The sequence below is a fragment of the Cupressus sempervirens genome, chromosome 5 (assembly GCF_028749045.1).
Source record: "Cupressus sempervirens isolate cs-2001-9-10 chromosome 5, ASM2874904v1, whole genome shotgun sequence".
Lineage (NCBI taxonomy): Eukaryota > Viridiplantae > Streptophyta > Pinopsida > Cupressales > Cupressaceae > Cupressus > Cupressus sempervirens.
In genome coordinates this window covers 320,553,937-320,569,263 of record NC_143122.1, presented here as the reverse complement: position 1 = coordinate 320,569,263, position 15,327 = coordinate 320,553,937, and the positions used below count along the sequence as shown (strand labels likewise).

Here is a 15,327-nt window from a genome sequence, read left to right as displayed (position 1 = left end):
ATATAACTTCACAACCTGCAACTCTCAAGCTCTGATACCAAAAATGATGCAGAGCCACACCTTGGAAAACTCAGGAGTAATTAGTCACTCAACTGAGTTGCTTCAAGGGACATCTACAACCTCCAGGATCACACACTAAAATCAGATTCAATTAAACAAAACTTTGTAAATAAAATCTCCCAAAATATCTTCTTGCTGCCTTCGGATAGACCCACACTCAAACATGAATAACTTTCGAACCAGAAAAGATTTACTCAATCTAACCGTTGATATTTTGCATAACTAGGTTTCAAACAACATATAAAAATTTGAGAGAAATCCAACGGTTCAAACCCGAGATATTGACCCCGCATCAGAGTACATTTTTCTGCAAAACATTGCTTCTTGCTGTCTCTAGATAGACCTGTGAACAGACATGTATAACTTTTGATGCAGATCAAAAATCTTCAATCGCTCTGGTGAAGATGGGCGTAATTAGGCCTATAATAACATATCCAAAGCTCATGAAAATCCAACAGTGCATTTGGGAGATATTACCCACGCACTGAGACTAATTTTATGCAAACATACCGAATTCGACCCACAACTAAAACTTTTTAATCTTCTGCAAACTCTCAACTTGTTTCCAGTGAGAAGATAAGAAAAATCCGTTCAAAACTCAGACCATCGAAAACTTGCACAAAGACAAAAATGAAAAAAAGAACATTCCATATCTCTCCAAATTCGATTCGTGTCTTACATAGCCGACTGGCTCACCCTTAAAACTAACTTTCTTTTTCCTATTTAAAGGATGTGAAACGTTTTCTTCTTATTTAGAAAAGAAGAACGTCTCCTATCCAAAAAAAGGATAAGAATCTGAAACATTTTTTCTACCAATATTAGACAGTCGTTTTCTAAGTCAGGAATATTCCAAAAAACTGCTTACTACCTATTCTTGGATTCTAAAAATCATTAAACACTCCACCTACGAACTAAAAAAAACTATTCTAATTTAAGATCCACACACCTGGTCCTAGGTGGCTATATCTGGAGAGCTTATCGAACTGCTACTCTAGGTATGCCACCACATGTAGGACGTTATTACAAACTTCAAAAACTAAAAGCATTTAAAACATAACATTAAATTCCCTATTACATTTTCAACAATGTTGCCTCCTATAGCGTTTCTCTTCTCTGCCACTGCAGCAAAGATGAATCTATAAGAACTAAAACAAATAAATTTCAAATATATTTGAGGTTGTACAATTAAATTGTGTGTTGCAGATAGTGAGTTGAAGGATTACAAAGAAATTAGTACATATGCATGGATGATGCTTAAAAAATTTATGCATGGATGAGTTAGAAGAGATAAAGATGAATCTATAAGAACTAAAACAGATAAATTCCAAATATATTTCAGGATGTACAATTAAATTGTGTGTTGCAGATAGTGAGTTGAAGGATTACAAAGAAATTAGTACATATGCATTATTGCAAAGTGAAATTAGGTGAAAAGGGGATAGATAATATAAATGTGTGTCTCATTTGGTGCATTGCATCCATAAGAATGAAATTTAAAGAGATTAAAAGATGATTTGAGGCTATATTTGGGTGATGAAGGAATTGATCAAGCATCTCATCATGAAACCCTACTTCCATCTAAAGGTATTTTTTCATGCTACTTAGTACAAATTTGTAATTTGAAATGGAAACTTTGAGAATTGATGAAGTTAAGGAGAGAACTATGTATGAGTTTGAGAAGCACTCATATGAGATTGTTGAAGTTGATCTAGATTATGCATTTTCAATGTTCCTTATGGAGTTTTACATTGTAGAGATACTAGGGCATGCATAAATTGTCCAATTGATGACATAGGTGTAGATAATAGCAAGAATCTGTGTTATGAAGTTGGTTGACTCAAAACAACAATCACATACTAAAACTAAAATTTGAAAACCTTGTGAAGAGGAAATTTGATCAATTAGCTAGGTTGCCACAAGTTTGGATTGTTAATTGAATTAGGTACGTGCTAAAAGAATAATTCATGGAAAAATAATGTACCTAATTGATGCATGCCTCTTCAAAATCAAAAAAGAATTCATTCAAGTTATGGCTAGACTATGTGCACAAGCAAATGTACCCTCAGTAAAAGGAGTAAAGAAGGATAAAGTTAATATTCCCACTGGAAATATTCAAGACAAGAGGGGAATGCCGATAAATGACATAATTGAGGATGATGTTAAGTTTTCTTTCATGATCATTGGTTACAAGGTCTATTACGCCAATAGGGGAAATTCTATAATCACATTAGGTATTATACATAGTATATGAGATGTTAAAGGAAGGAAAACAGTATGGTTTATCTGAACTGATGAGGTTATAGGTGATTGAAAATATTTAGAGGAATAAGAAGGATAAGAAGAATGTGTTTGGTTATGTCACCATAATCTTATGTTTGTTCTTCTACTTCATGAAAGAATTTTTTGATAGTGGAATAGTACATTAGTCAAATCATAAACCATTTGCGAAAAATAGTACTACTTTTGGAATTGGTATGTTATGGGATTACTTTAAGGGTTTGTTTGGTTCATGGAAGATGATGAGAATTGGCTTTTTCATGTTTCAGATTTGAAAAAACTTGTGTTTGTTTTGATCAAGTATAAACAGGTTTTAAAAGGAACTGAAACCTTGTACAAAGAGAAAAGAAATATATAGCAATGAAAGATCTTAAAACAACTGTGGAACACTGCCCAACAAACTAGAGTAACTCACCATAGTTCCCAACCCAACAAAAACCAACCTAGCTAAACACAACAAAGGACCAACAAGATCATTTTGGCTCAATCTTAAGAGAACGTAAAGACATATCAAACAAAGTTTGGAGGATTTGGCTTTTTTCCTTTAACTAATGTCTATCCATCCTCCACCTTTTTAGCAACCATTTGCCAATCGAAAGAAAAACACGAAGGCCCCACTAAAGGGTAGACAACATCAGTAACCACATAAGGGAAAGGGGTAGCACCACAACTAACCCTCAAAGCCCTCCAGGAGAAACATGGGCACCAATACCCAAAGCAGAAGGAGATAAGGTAGTTGAACCAGTGCTAACAAATATGTTATGGCAAGGACATCAATAATAGAAGGGGCAACCTTAACATTTTGAACGAAATCGACCTTAGAGACAACATCCATAGCACCCAAGACAACAGTAGTAGCAACTACCAAAGAATGATCAATCTGAGGTGAGCAATCTACCACACCTCATTCTTTGGAGACTTTTTGAACTAAATAATGATTGTCTGAAATCCCCAACCACTAAGAAGGTGATTTCTTCTATCTAACCTTATTAGAGGAACACTGCACAACAAGATGACCGGCCTTATGACATTTCCTGCATTTGAATGGAATACCCTCATAATCAAGATTATAGGTCCAAGAACCATTTGAAGAAGCCACAGAGTAATCTGTTCAGGAAGACCCTTAGAAGCATCCACCTCCACAAGAATACAAGCATACATCCTTTTAAAAATATTAGAAGAATATGTATCAACCATCTGGAAATCCCCAATGGCTTGCCCCATGGACTCCAAGACTTAATCCAACCAAAGATGAAGGGGAAGATTCAACAATCTTACCCATAAGGGTATTTTTATTAAAGGATTCAGTAAGAGGATCAAACCCCTGATACCAAGGTTTGGTCATAAGGGGAAACCACTCCTTCCCAAGAGAAAGAACAATTACACAAAATGGTGTTCCCAGCTGCAGCATTTTCAAATTTCAAAATAAAAAAACCCCTTGCCACAGGGTAAATCTGAAGTGCATCTGTTATGATACCAAATTAGTAAAATGGAATTAGAATACCAAGCTTCTAATTTTGTCTTAAAACCAGGTGTTCAGACTTCCTACTAGCGACTAGGAATTGATAATCAAAACCTAATTATGCTTTTTAAGGAGTGTAAAAATAATAGATTGAACTACTTTTTGGAGTTTTCCTGCAACTCCAAGCTTATGCAAAAAATGTGTCTTCCTGCTCATCTTCCAAGTGAAACAAACAGTTCAAGTAAAATCCCAAAAATAGGAATGAAGATTTGCAAAACCTTGATCTGGCTAAATCGAGAATTGTAGAAATCTCGAAACAAAGAGACCCTAAAACTTTCATATAATTCCCCAATCTCTCATTTAAAGGTTGTAGAAATCTTGAACCAAAGAGACCCTAAAACTTTAATATAATTCCCCAATCTCCAATTTAAAGATATGAGGGCAAAATATGTTTTTATGGTAGAAACAAACCAATGTCTAATGGAGTCTAAAGGGCCTAGAGCATCTTGGATGTTATCAAGGAGATATGAGGTTAGTGAAAAGAAAATAGTCATACGTGTAGAGACTATCTTGAAATTAATGTTATTAAGGAGGGGATGTTACCAAGGAGATATGAGGTTAGTGAAAAGAAAATAGTCATACATGTAGAAACTATCTTGGAAGAACCTAGATATGAACGAATAGAAAGGTTTGGAGATACAAGAGAAACCTTACTTATTACATGATAAGTTTGAAGCACTAGCATCTACAAAAAGATTGAGGAAAGTAGTAGAAAAAGCTAGAGTTGTAGGACTATTGCTTGAACTTAAAGTAGCACAATTAATGACTAGCCAATGCACCACGAAGAAACCAATGGAGATAGAAGGTGCAATTGCAAACATATTATTTCACCATCCCCTTCTAGACAATCAAGGAGCGGAATTTTAAAACAAATGAAAGCCTCTCTAGCTATTGAGAAACTAATGAGAATGTCTCCCTCTAGACAAACCAAGAGAAAACAAAAAGATAAAGCTTGTTGAAAAGAAGAAAATAGAAGTGAAGACAAGGAAAGTAAACAAAATAATAGAAAGAAGACTTAGTAAGGAAAGAAGATTCAAAGAAAGAAAAAATCATCATTGAATGTTGATCTATAAAAATACATAAAGAGGAATAAGAGAGAGAAAAAGAGGGGAAGCCTAGGTATTTGTCTAGATTCAAAAAACATGTAATTGAAATTGAATCTAAAGTTCCTAACAATGTATTTTACCTAATGATGCAAGAAAGGCTTATGTTTTAGATTATGATAAGAAGCCAAGGGAAAAAGTTGTTGATATATGTCTTGCCATAGCTAATGTTGAAGTGCAAAGAATTCTCAAGGTGCCAGCATGAGAATTTAGAAACAAGTAAGTAGAAAAGATGTATAAGATAATATAGGGAGATACAAGAAAGGGAGATGATGTGACCAAGATAATGGAAAAATAGTTGGAGAAGGAAGATTATATAGTTACCGTAGATAAACATGGAGGAAGTTCATTAGCTCCAACAATTAGTCTATCAAAGAAAAGTTCATCCTCAAGTGTGCAGAAGAAACTAGGTCAATCTGTTGTGGTGCAAGTAACTAAAAGTAAAACAAGAAAAGGACCACAGGCAAGAACAAAACGTGCATGGGCCTTGCCACCTAAAACTAGGAGCTTGCAAATCAAATTCCCCAAGAGAAGCAATATGCAATTTGCACAAGTGACAAGAAGAAACTAGGTCAATCTATTGTTGCACAAGTAACTCAAAGTAATACAAGAAAAGGACTACAAGAAAGAACAAAAGGTGATGGGCATCGCCACCTAATACTAGGGGCGTCCAAGTCAAAATCCCAAAGAGAAGCAATACACAATTTTCACAGGTGACAACAAATGCCACAAGAAATATTGATGTCCCTAAAATAATCATTGTAGAATTGATAGAACATATTATGAACAACCAAGATGACATCCCTGAATTACCTACAATGAAAATCCATAGATCAAAAAAGGCAATGAAGTAGAAAAGGAAAGTGAAAAAGATCCTAACAAATCAAGGAAGTTGATGCTTGATACCACCTTACTTGCATAAATGTTATAGATCCCTCAACCACAACAAGCATGTCAAACAAAAATATAAAACATACATGTCAACCATACACATTCAATTATAGGTCAATAACATCTTAAATATAAATAGCATCATCATATACAAATAATCATCACTATCCATCCACCATGATATAAATCAAATAATCTTAGTATCAATATTTTGCATCATCAAATATAACCAAAGAACTAACATGCACATGAGAAGTGGTTTGAAAGAGCTTGACAACATAAACAACATTGATAACGAATGGGTGGGTATTACATCGTTGATGTCAAGTTTTTGTTTGATCTTTCTAAACTTTATTTATGTTTATAGGTAGTTATTGAGGGTTTATAACAACTTCTATGAAACTACTATTTTTTGTGTACTTTTCATTTAATGGGCCATAAATATAAATTGTGATCTATAATAAATGGTACATGAAAACATTACTAATTGATAGCCTTTCAAAAACATATTGGTATGCAAATAATTACTTCACAATGGTCACTAAAATGACATAAATGTTGCATTGTTTTTGCACTACATATAATGGCATTATATTAATACAAATAAATCATATATTATATTATAACTCAATCATATATAAGTAAGAGGATCCACTACTTGCATGTGTTCTGATAGTTGTAATAGCAATTGTTGATAACATTACCCTCACTTATTAATTTAATATCCACAACTGTTAATTTAATGTCCAATATCTTTCACAACATTTAATTGTGACTTGTTGGTTAATAATGATGATAACTACCCACAATTGAATGAAATATATCCTAAATTCTAACAGCGATCAACCATGAGATGCCACATTAGCTACCCAAGTATGGATGTTTCTTTTGCATGACAATTGGTCTCACTTTGTTTTTGCATTGTTTTAAACACATTGGCAAAAGCATGCTAATGTAGCATGCATAATTGATGATATAGCCCTAGAACTTTAGTTCTATGCAAAGGACTTGCCAAATAAGCTGGTGTTAAAAATTTAGGAATGAAATTTCCACAAAATTTTGAGAAAGGCAAAGTTAGGTTACATAAATACTCGATCCTCTGCCATATTTATGCATGATATAAATATAATTAAACTGCATACTATCGCCTTGAATCAGATCTATATAAGTTACATATTTGATCAAGGCTTTGTATACTTCATTTGCAATATATATTTATAATGCAAAAGCATATTCGGCAACATAACTAATTAACCATATGTAAGACGGAAAGTATTTCCAATAAGGCGGAATGATTAGGCTTTGTTAGATACAACACCTCATGGAGCATGAGGCCAAGAGGGACAAAAGATTCTTGGGCCTTCAGTTGAGTTAAATGCACCATATTGTAATTCCTTCGCTCACTCATTGGATAGCTATTTTGATAGCTGAGGAAAGGAAAAGGATCCTTAACCATATGAGTTAATTAAGGTAAAGTGGTGAAAGGGAACAGTGTAAAGGTTTGGCTCAGTACGCCAACCCTATGAACCACGGGGTCAAGGGAGAATGGGTTGAGTTTCTGCATTTATGCCCGCACCTCATCGTGTCTTCTTACCTCGTTCCTCATTATGGCTAAGGCCTCAAGAGTTAAGTGATATAAGTACGTTCTTCCATAATCCTAAAAATGCATTATGATTATACTGTTGCCTAATCTAGAACTCATCTCTAGTAAGGATTGTACATCTCTTTATTTCCCAATTCCTATAGTCTAAGCCAAACTATATTAAGAATACTATTAGTTCGTTCTTTCCTTATTTTGACATATATTCACAGCACAATGGACAAAATATCTTGGTAAAATGCCTCTCTAAACCTAGTTATTGCAATTGTGTTTGTAGGGTATAAAACTAGGGTGAATTTTAGTAGGGCACAATACAATGTGATACGCTGTATCTATGACATAATCGCAGAACTTTTATAATCATAAAAACATTAACATAACCTTCAATACAAAAACACATTTTTCATGGCAATGCGAAATCTCTATAATGAACAATACCAGTCGTGGCAAAGTAAAATCTCTTACAAATAATGACATCACAATGAAGCCTTGAAAATGGTATATACCAGTCGGAAAAGTTCAAAATATAAAGGGTAACATATTTTACTCCTTCCCTCCAACTTTCATTCATACAAAAGGATAAAACAGATCATAACAACTGAAAAATGCATAGGGTTTCTGCAACTCCCTAGAATGAAAATTTTCAGATGCATAATCTGGATGAAAAAAAATTGAACATTCGATATAACATACTTTTTCTGTATTAGACATCAAACAGCAACAGATAAGTAGAGCCAAAAGACAATTTAGATGATATTCCTAGCCTGTAAACAAGTTTGCTGGTAATCTGTCTGAGAAAAAGTTGTTCAGTTTCTACTGTTCAACGATTTGTTAGATACTTTGCCATCCTATGCATCTTATTTATTCTGATCCATTAGCACTAACAGGTCAACATAAGGAGCATTTTTCAACTTAAGCATGAATAGGCCAAGGCCTTTTCCTCGACAAGTTCATTTGCAGTGGCATCCAATTTTTTCCTTGAAAACTCATCAATATGAAGTCCTGTAAAAGTAACCAGCATTTCAAAATGAGAACAATGTGCAGCTATCAATTAAGAAATAACATACATGTGATTATGCATTAACTGACAGACCAGATCAACAACCAATCCTCTTACAAAGTAAAAATTATTTTACAAAAACAGAACATACTTGAATAAGGTTTAATAGGTAAAGAGAAGTTTAATAGGTATAGAGACTTTTAGACTTTTTGCACTTTTAATTGCTCTGTCAAGAAGGATTTTAGCTATTACCTTGTACGATGGACCACTTTCCATTTTCACAAGTAACGGGATATGAAAAGATAACACCAGATGGGACATCATAAGAACCATCTGAATACACTCCCATGGAAACCCATGTACCCTGTAATGTATTACAATCATTCAAATGATAAAATAACTGAAGCCCTCCCTGCAGATTATAAAAGTATAATGAGTTTGTGATAGTAGAGATTAACATTTTCAGGAGTTGCTACCTTAGGTGTACCAAGTACCCAATCACGTATATGATCACATGCAGCACTAGCAGCAGACAATGCACTCGAGAGCTTCCGTGCCTTGATAATTGCAGCTCCACGCTGCTGTACAGTTGTAATGAATTCCCCATTCAGCCTGTAAAAGTGAATGGATGAACACATTTAGCAACAAGTTCAACTGGGATATTAAAGATATAACAATAATACTTCCAAAAAGCAAATTGAACACAAAAGCTCGTAGTAATCCACAGAACAAAGTTGCATTTGTTCAGGTTTTTACCATGCATCATCAGCAACAAGTTGTCGCACTGGTTTCTCTCCAGCTGCAGTTTCAACAACTGCATGGTTGACATCAGGGTACTGACTTGAAGAGTGATTTCCCCAAATTATAACATTCTTCACATTACTAACAGGCACCTTCAGCCTCTCCGAAACTTGTCCAAGAGCCCTATTGTGATCAAGTCTTGTCAAGCATGTAATATTCTTCTCTGGAATGGAAGGAGCAAACTCTTTCAATATCAGTGCATTGGTATTTGCTGGGTTGGCTACAACTAAGACCTGAGAAGCAAAGGAGTTCAATGAGCCATATTAGTTTTGCACCAAAAGAAAAGCATGCAATTACCAAGATTATTATAATTTTCACACTACAATTTTTTTATCTAAGGATGAAAATATTGTGAAAGACAATTAGAACCAAGATACATTTAATATATCCATTTTCAGAAAACAACGACAACAAAAAAAAATCATCAAACCTTCTGCAAGAAGAGCATCAACAAATCAAATATCGGGCAAAATATACGAGACAAAAAAAATTGCAAGGACACAAGACAGTGAACTCTCCAATTTATATTTATTAAATAGTTTCAAAGAACAAGAAACTTTGACTGTTGCTTGCAAATCAAATTACGAAATGAAATCACCTTGCAGTCTGGAGCAGCATGTTGTTCCAGTGCCGAGGCCTGGGACTTATAGATTGATACATTTTTGGACATTACATCTTTCCTTTCCATTCCCTCTTTTCTTGGGAATCCACCAACCATGACAGCTATGTTCACACCACTGCATGCTTCAACAACATCCGTAGTCGCAACAACACCTTTATTCCAAAAACAATGATATGTATTAATGTCTAATTGATTCCAGTATAATGAATTTGGCATGATTCGATACACCAAAAGGCAAAAAAGAAAAACAGCTGTACTACTAAAACTCCTAGAAAGATTGCTGACAAAGTAAGCAAACAATCAATCGCATTAACTACCTTGAATCTGTTTCTGTTAAAAAAAAACAGCTAGTCGTATTACCTTTCAAAAGAGGGAAGGCAGCATCAATCAACTCCATTTTCACTCCATTCAGAGACTCTGCTGCTGGTGGAATATCCAACATATGCAAAATAACTGGCTGATCTGCACCTAACATTATGCCTCTAGCAATCATAGGAACCAAAGCATAGCCTATTTGCCCTGCAACACATAATTTTGTAAGCCACATATACAAGGCAGATCAACTTTTGAAATAATTCCAGTCCATGAGCCCCGCCTCAGGACATTTGGTTATTGGGCTATGCTCACAAATGTTGTTTTAACATACTTAAGGAGGTACAGCAAATATGTTGTACATTGCCAGCAGCTCACAGCCATTCTAGCATACCAAGCCCTCATCTATGAAAATGTAATCTCTATTCTGCATCTAATCATTTAAAGGTTATAAAGAAAGTAAAACTAAAATTATGATAAGAAACTTCACAAGATTTGTAAACAAGAAGAAAAAATTTCTAGTTCTGCAAGTTATCATATATCCTTGCGATTTGGCACAGGCTAATTGAGTTTTACAGAATTCTAACATATCTATAATAATGAAGGATCCGCAATCCCATCCAAAAGTCCAACAAGAACTGACAAAATAAGACAACTGCTACACAAACTTCAGTATGCCTTTGATGTGCCCTTCAAGACCATCTTCCCAAAGGTACCATTATTCAGCAGTTCGCATAAACATTTCCTTCCTCACTTGAAATGAAAAAATTCCTAACAGCAACATGGTATAGAAAATTGGCAATTGCCCAGTACAACTTAAAATAAAAATATCAACTTAAACTCATTATCTGTTGCAAGTCAAAAATTCCAAGACTAGTCAAAAAATTGAAGGTACCAAACACCTCATAAACACAAGATGAAAGATGGAAGGCACTCTAAAATTGCTATCAATAATTTAATAACTTGCATGGAACCATATAAACCCAAGGCTTTCATTTTCAGCACCCACCAATAGCCTTTGGTGTGTGTCCTTCAAGATTGTCTTCACACAAAGTATCATTGTTCAGTGCTTCATATTATCAATTCCTCACTCACTTAAAATGAAAAACTTGAGTTTCACAATGGCAAATAGGTATAGAAAATTGACAATTGCTCGGTATAACTTTAAACATCAACTTAATCTTATTATCTGTTGCAAGTTGAAAATTCCAAAATCCTTTGAAAATTTTGAAGGTCCAAAACTCCTCTTAAGCACATGATGAAGATGAAAAGGCACTCTTGGAATGTTATCACAGAACAACAGTATTGACTTCAAGATACCCGAGAACAGAAAGACCGTGCATTCAGCAACCTATTTATCAAAGGGCGATACCATTAAAATACCAGTATAGTTCATGTCTGTGATGCTTTTGAGCTTTGAGTTCATGAAACTGGGAAACCAGCACTATTTGTGCTTATGAGGTGTCAACATTCTAACCAACACACACTGATAGAGGCTTGACAAGTAAGATCCTTTTTGTCAGAGTGACGCAAAAGGTTCTCAAACACACACCCTATGTATTGATGTACTTCTATTTTATCCAACCAGCAGTTAAGGCCCATTTATCAAATCTCTCGATGTGTCCGACTGAGACAAGTAACAGCAGATGCCAGAATACTCATGGCTTGTTTTGAGATGGTTAATATCAGGGCCGAAATACATCACAGACTTATTAGAATGTGTAAGCTAAAAGTTTGGGTGTAGCGAAATTCTCCAGCAAGTGGTGTACACCATTTGCCAGAAGCCGGGCATTTCAGTTACTAGGAGCTACACTTTATCATATGAGAAATTACCCCAACTCTGCAAATGATAAATTTCTATGAACTTTGCTTTCGCATACCCAGAAAGAGTGTTTACCCTACCCAAATGGGCAAAATGAGTCCCCAAAATCCAATGAATAATGGATAGAGTACAGTTCAAAGGCATTGGCTAGTTGGTTTATAGACAGCACAACATTATTTTCATGAACTGATTGTTGTATATGTGGATCATGCCTGAACTATTGATGAAGCCATATGATTTTGAGGGTAAGGTATGCTTATCCCATAGAAAATGGCTAAGGATGGCAACAAATGTCAAAATGTAAAGAGATATTTTTGTCCATATGGCTGATGTCTGGACTCTGAACTACTTATGAAGCCGTGCACTTTAAAGGTAAGATATGCTTATCCCATAATGGCTAAGGATGGCACAAATGTCAAGATGTACACAGATACCAGACGCTTTACTCTATATCATTAACTGTGAAAACCTCATTTTCAACCCAACAACTGATTTCAAAAACCTGTTCACTGTCAAAGGGTCCCTTTGTCTACTGGTGGAGTGGAGAGGCTCACAAAGAGCCCACTAGGGATCAAGTCTTGCTGAGTGCAAGGCCCCTGACATCTAAAAGTAATGATGCTGGGATTGTGCCCCAGGCAAATTAGGCGGAATGGATACCCCTCAGTACTTGGTTCTTTATCAAAGAGGCTAGTCCAAAGCTGAACCTTCAACAACAACAAAAAAAACAATCTATACACATATCACATCAAGACAATAAACATACAATAATTTTTTTTAACAAAACTGCAAATCCCTAAAACAATCTTCAACTCAAGCAAATATACTTGGATGCATGACCAAAAGGATGTCAACGCTATTTCATTTAGGGAAAAATGAAGTGTATGATCTACTACGATGTGTCAAGTATATTTAATGGTAAACTAAAACATGTGTATTCCAAAAATCCGCATCCAATTTCAAATTTGTTAAACAATAATTCTAATGGCTACAACTTTTCATCAATACCGTTAATAACTATTCGCCCTGAGCCGAGTAAGCCCTAAAGAGTCCAGCTCACTAAATTCCAGAAACTTGGCAATCAATTAAGAAAACAAAGGCGATAGTAATAATAATGAATTAGAAAAAATAAAAAAATTAAACAAACTACTCCACTCTCCTTCATTTTAAGATTGAACTTTCAATATTGTGGAACCGACACAAAGAAAACAGGATTTGGAGCACGGAGGTTTCAGTCCCGGTGATTTCTTTTAACTTGTGGCTGATCTTGATTTAGTTTCGAGTTATTCATTTTGCCTAACCTTTTTAGATTAAATCCAAATGCAAAATGGGCTGGCAAAATTTAGTATGAATCTCAATACATCCTATCGAATATCTCCCTCAAATTAAAAATGGAAGTGTACAGACTACATTTTTCAACAAAAGGCTAAAGCAGATCAGAATAATCCCCTAAGCATTGTTAGCTGAATAAAAAAGGAAGCCCGAAACTTGCCAAAACGCATTTCAAAAAATATTGCAGAAGCAGAACTCTCCAACAAATTAGGTCTTTTAGATTTCAACAATTACACGTGTTGGTAAATTTACTATAAAAAAGATAGATGTCTCAAAAGACTCAAATGTTGAAAGAAAAAACGCTGAAGCAATCAAACAAAACGATTTGACAACATATTTAGGAAATGGGTTTTAATTATTTTTTTAATTAAATATAGGAACGAATACACTTCTTGCAATATTAATATTTGATGAAAAATAAATAAACAGCCACCGTTTTTTCAACTGGGCAGATCTGGCATGGACACAACTACTGCAGGCCTAAAACTTGGACCAAATTATAAAATATTAAAATTTAAAAGTCAATCAAGATAACCAACATAATGATCTCACGAGGATTCAAGAATCTATCAGAATGAACATAATTTGGATCAAATTATAAGATGTAAAAGTTTAAAAAGTCAATCAAAATAACCAACATTATGAGACCATCAAGAATCCATGGATAGGAAAGAACAAACATAATGTGTATCTAAAATCAGGATCACTTTTTTACCCAAAAAAAGGGAAAAAAACAAAAAGCAAATCACATAAATTTTGCATATCAAAAATTTAGATCGGAATTCTTATTCTATGTTAGAAATCAGCGCAACAAACCAACGCAATGATACCCAACCAAAAACGTGTAGATAATGAATTGCTTAAATGGATATGTTTGTGGATCAACATAACTGATACAGATCTAGAATTTCAACAGAAACATTTAAACCGTCGAAATAAACCACAAAACTCCTACCCAAAACACTTTTCAGCAAACACTTTTTGAAATTCTTCGAAATGGTATTATCAGAGAATAAACATAGCCAACATGTTCGTACCCACAACAAAGAAAACTGCGAGGGGTTTCTTCTATGGGTAGACTTATAAATCAAAATACCTGCAGCTCCAGTAACCAGAACACGGACTGGATTCTTCGCCATTTTTCTGTTAAATTGAGCTCTGAAACTTCGAAAAGCACCGGCTGCTAACACGAAGTGCAGAGAAGCAAAATGGGTTTCTTTTATATGGGTTTTTTTCTTTTCAATCTTGAATCTTGATGCTATCTGTTGAGCTTAAAGCAAGGGATGGCCCAATGACGTGGGACTTGGATATCATTGAAATAGTTGTTGGTCTAAGTTTAGCGGAGATTTTGGTTTTTAGCTTGTAAGGCGAGTCAGAGGGGCTTTCAAGGGAATCCTATGATCTCATTATCATATGACTGTCACTGAAGCTATTATGATTACGTTCAAATTAGTGGTCTATAAAAAGAATCAGAACCTTGATAAAGTATTTCTATTACCAATATAAATATAATTTTCAATCTTAATTATGATCAAATCAAGTAAATCAAGTTATTGTATAAGTATTACTTCAATATTTCTCTTAATTATATAGGATCATTAGAAAAAGTTAAAAAAAGGTAAGTGCAATAATATTTCATTTAGATTAGGTTGAGGGCTATATCTATGGGTCAAAACATTTTATTGGTGGAGGTTGGTGCACATTGAGGTTGGTGAGTATATGCATTATTTGATTTTTTGTTATTGTCTTTTATATTGGAGTAGTTTGGCTTTTTAATTGTTTTATATGTTGAATATAGAAATAAAGTAAGATTATTAAAATTGGTTATTTTGTTTCATGATGGTGATGTGGTAGGCTTAGTTGTGTGGCCTTTAGTTATACAAATATATTTGTAAGGATATTGGTTGGAGCTTATTTTAACACATTAGTTTAATATTTTATTATTTTTTAGTATTTTTCTGTTAAAATATATTTTAGTTTAGACATGT

At 34.4% G+C, this 15,327-nt stretch overlaps 1 protein-coding gene across 1 annotated transcript; it reads right to left on the bottom strand.

The window, feature by feature from the left end:
- Positions 1-7,969: 7,969 nt before the first annotated feature.
- LOC149555950 (malate dehydrogenase) lies at positions 7,970-14,529 on the bottom strand. Its single transcript, XM_089830075.1, has 7 exons — positions 14,436-14,529; positions 10,237-10,395; positions 9,853-10,028; positions 9,210-9,487; positions 8,930-9,065; positions 8,706-8,817; positions 7,970-8,455 (listed from the first exon to the last, which is right to left on the bottom strand). The coding sequence occupies exons 1-7, from the start codon at positions 14,476-14,478 to the stop codon at positions 8,361-8,363; spliced, it is 999 nt and encodes a 332-aa protein (XP_089686201.1). The 5' UTR covers positions 14,479-14,529; the 3' UTR covers positions 7,970-8,360.
- Between the last annotated feature and the right edge of the window lie 798 nt (positions 14,530-15,327).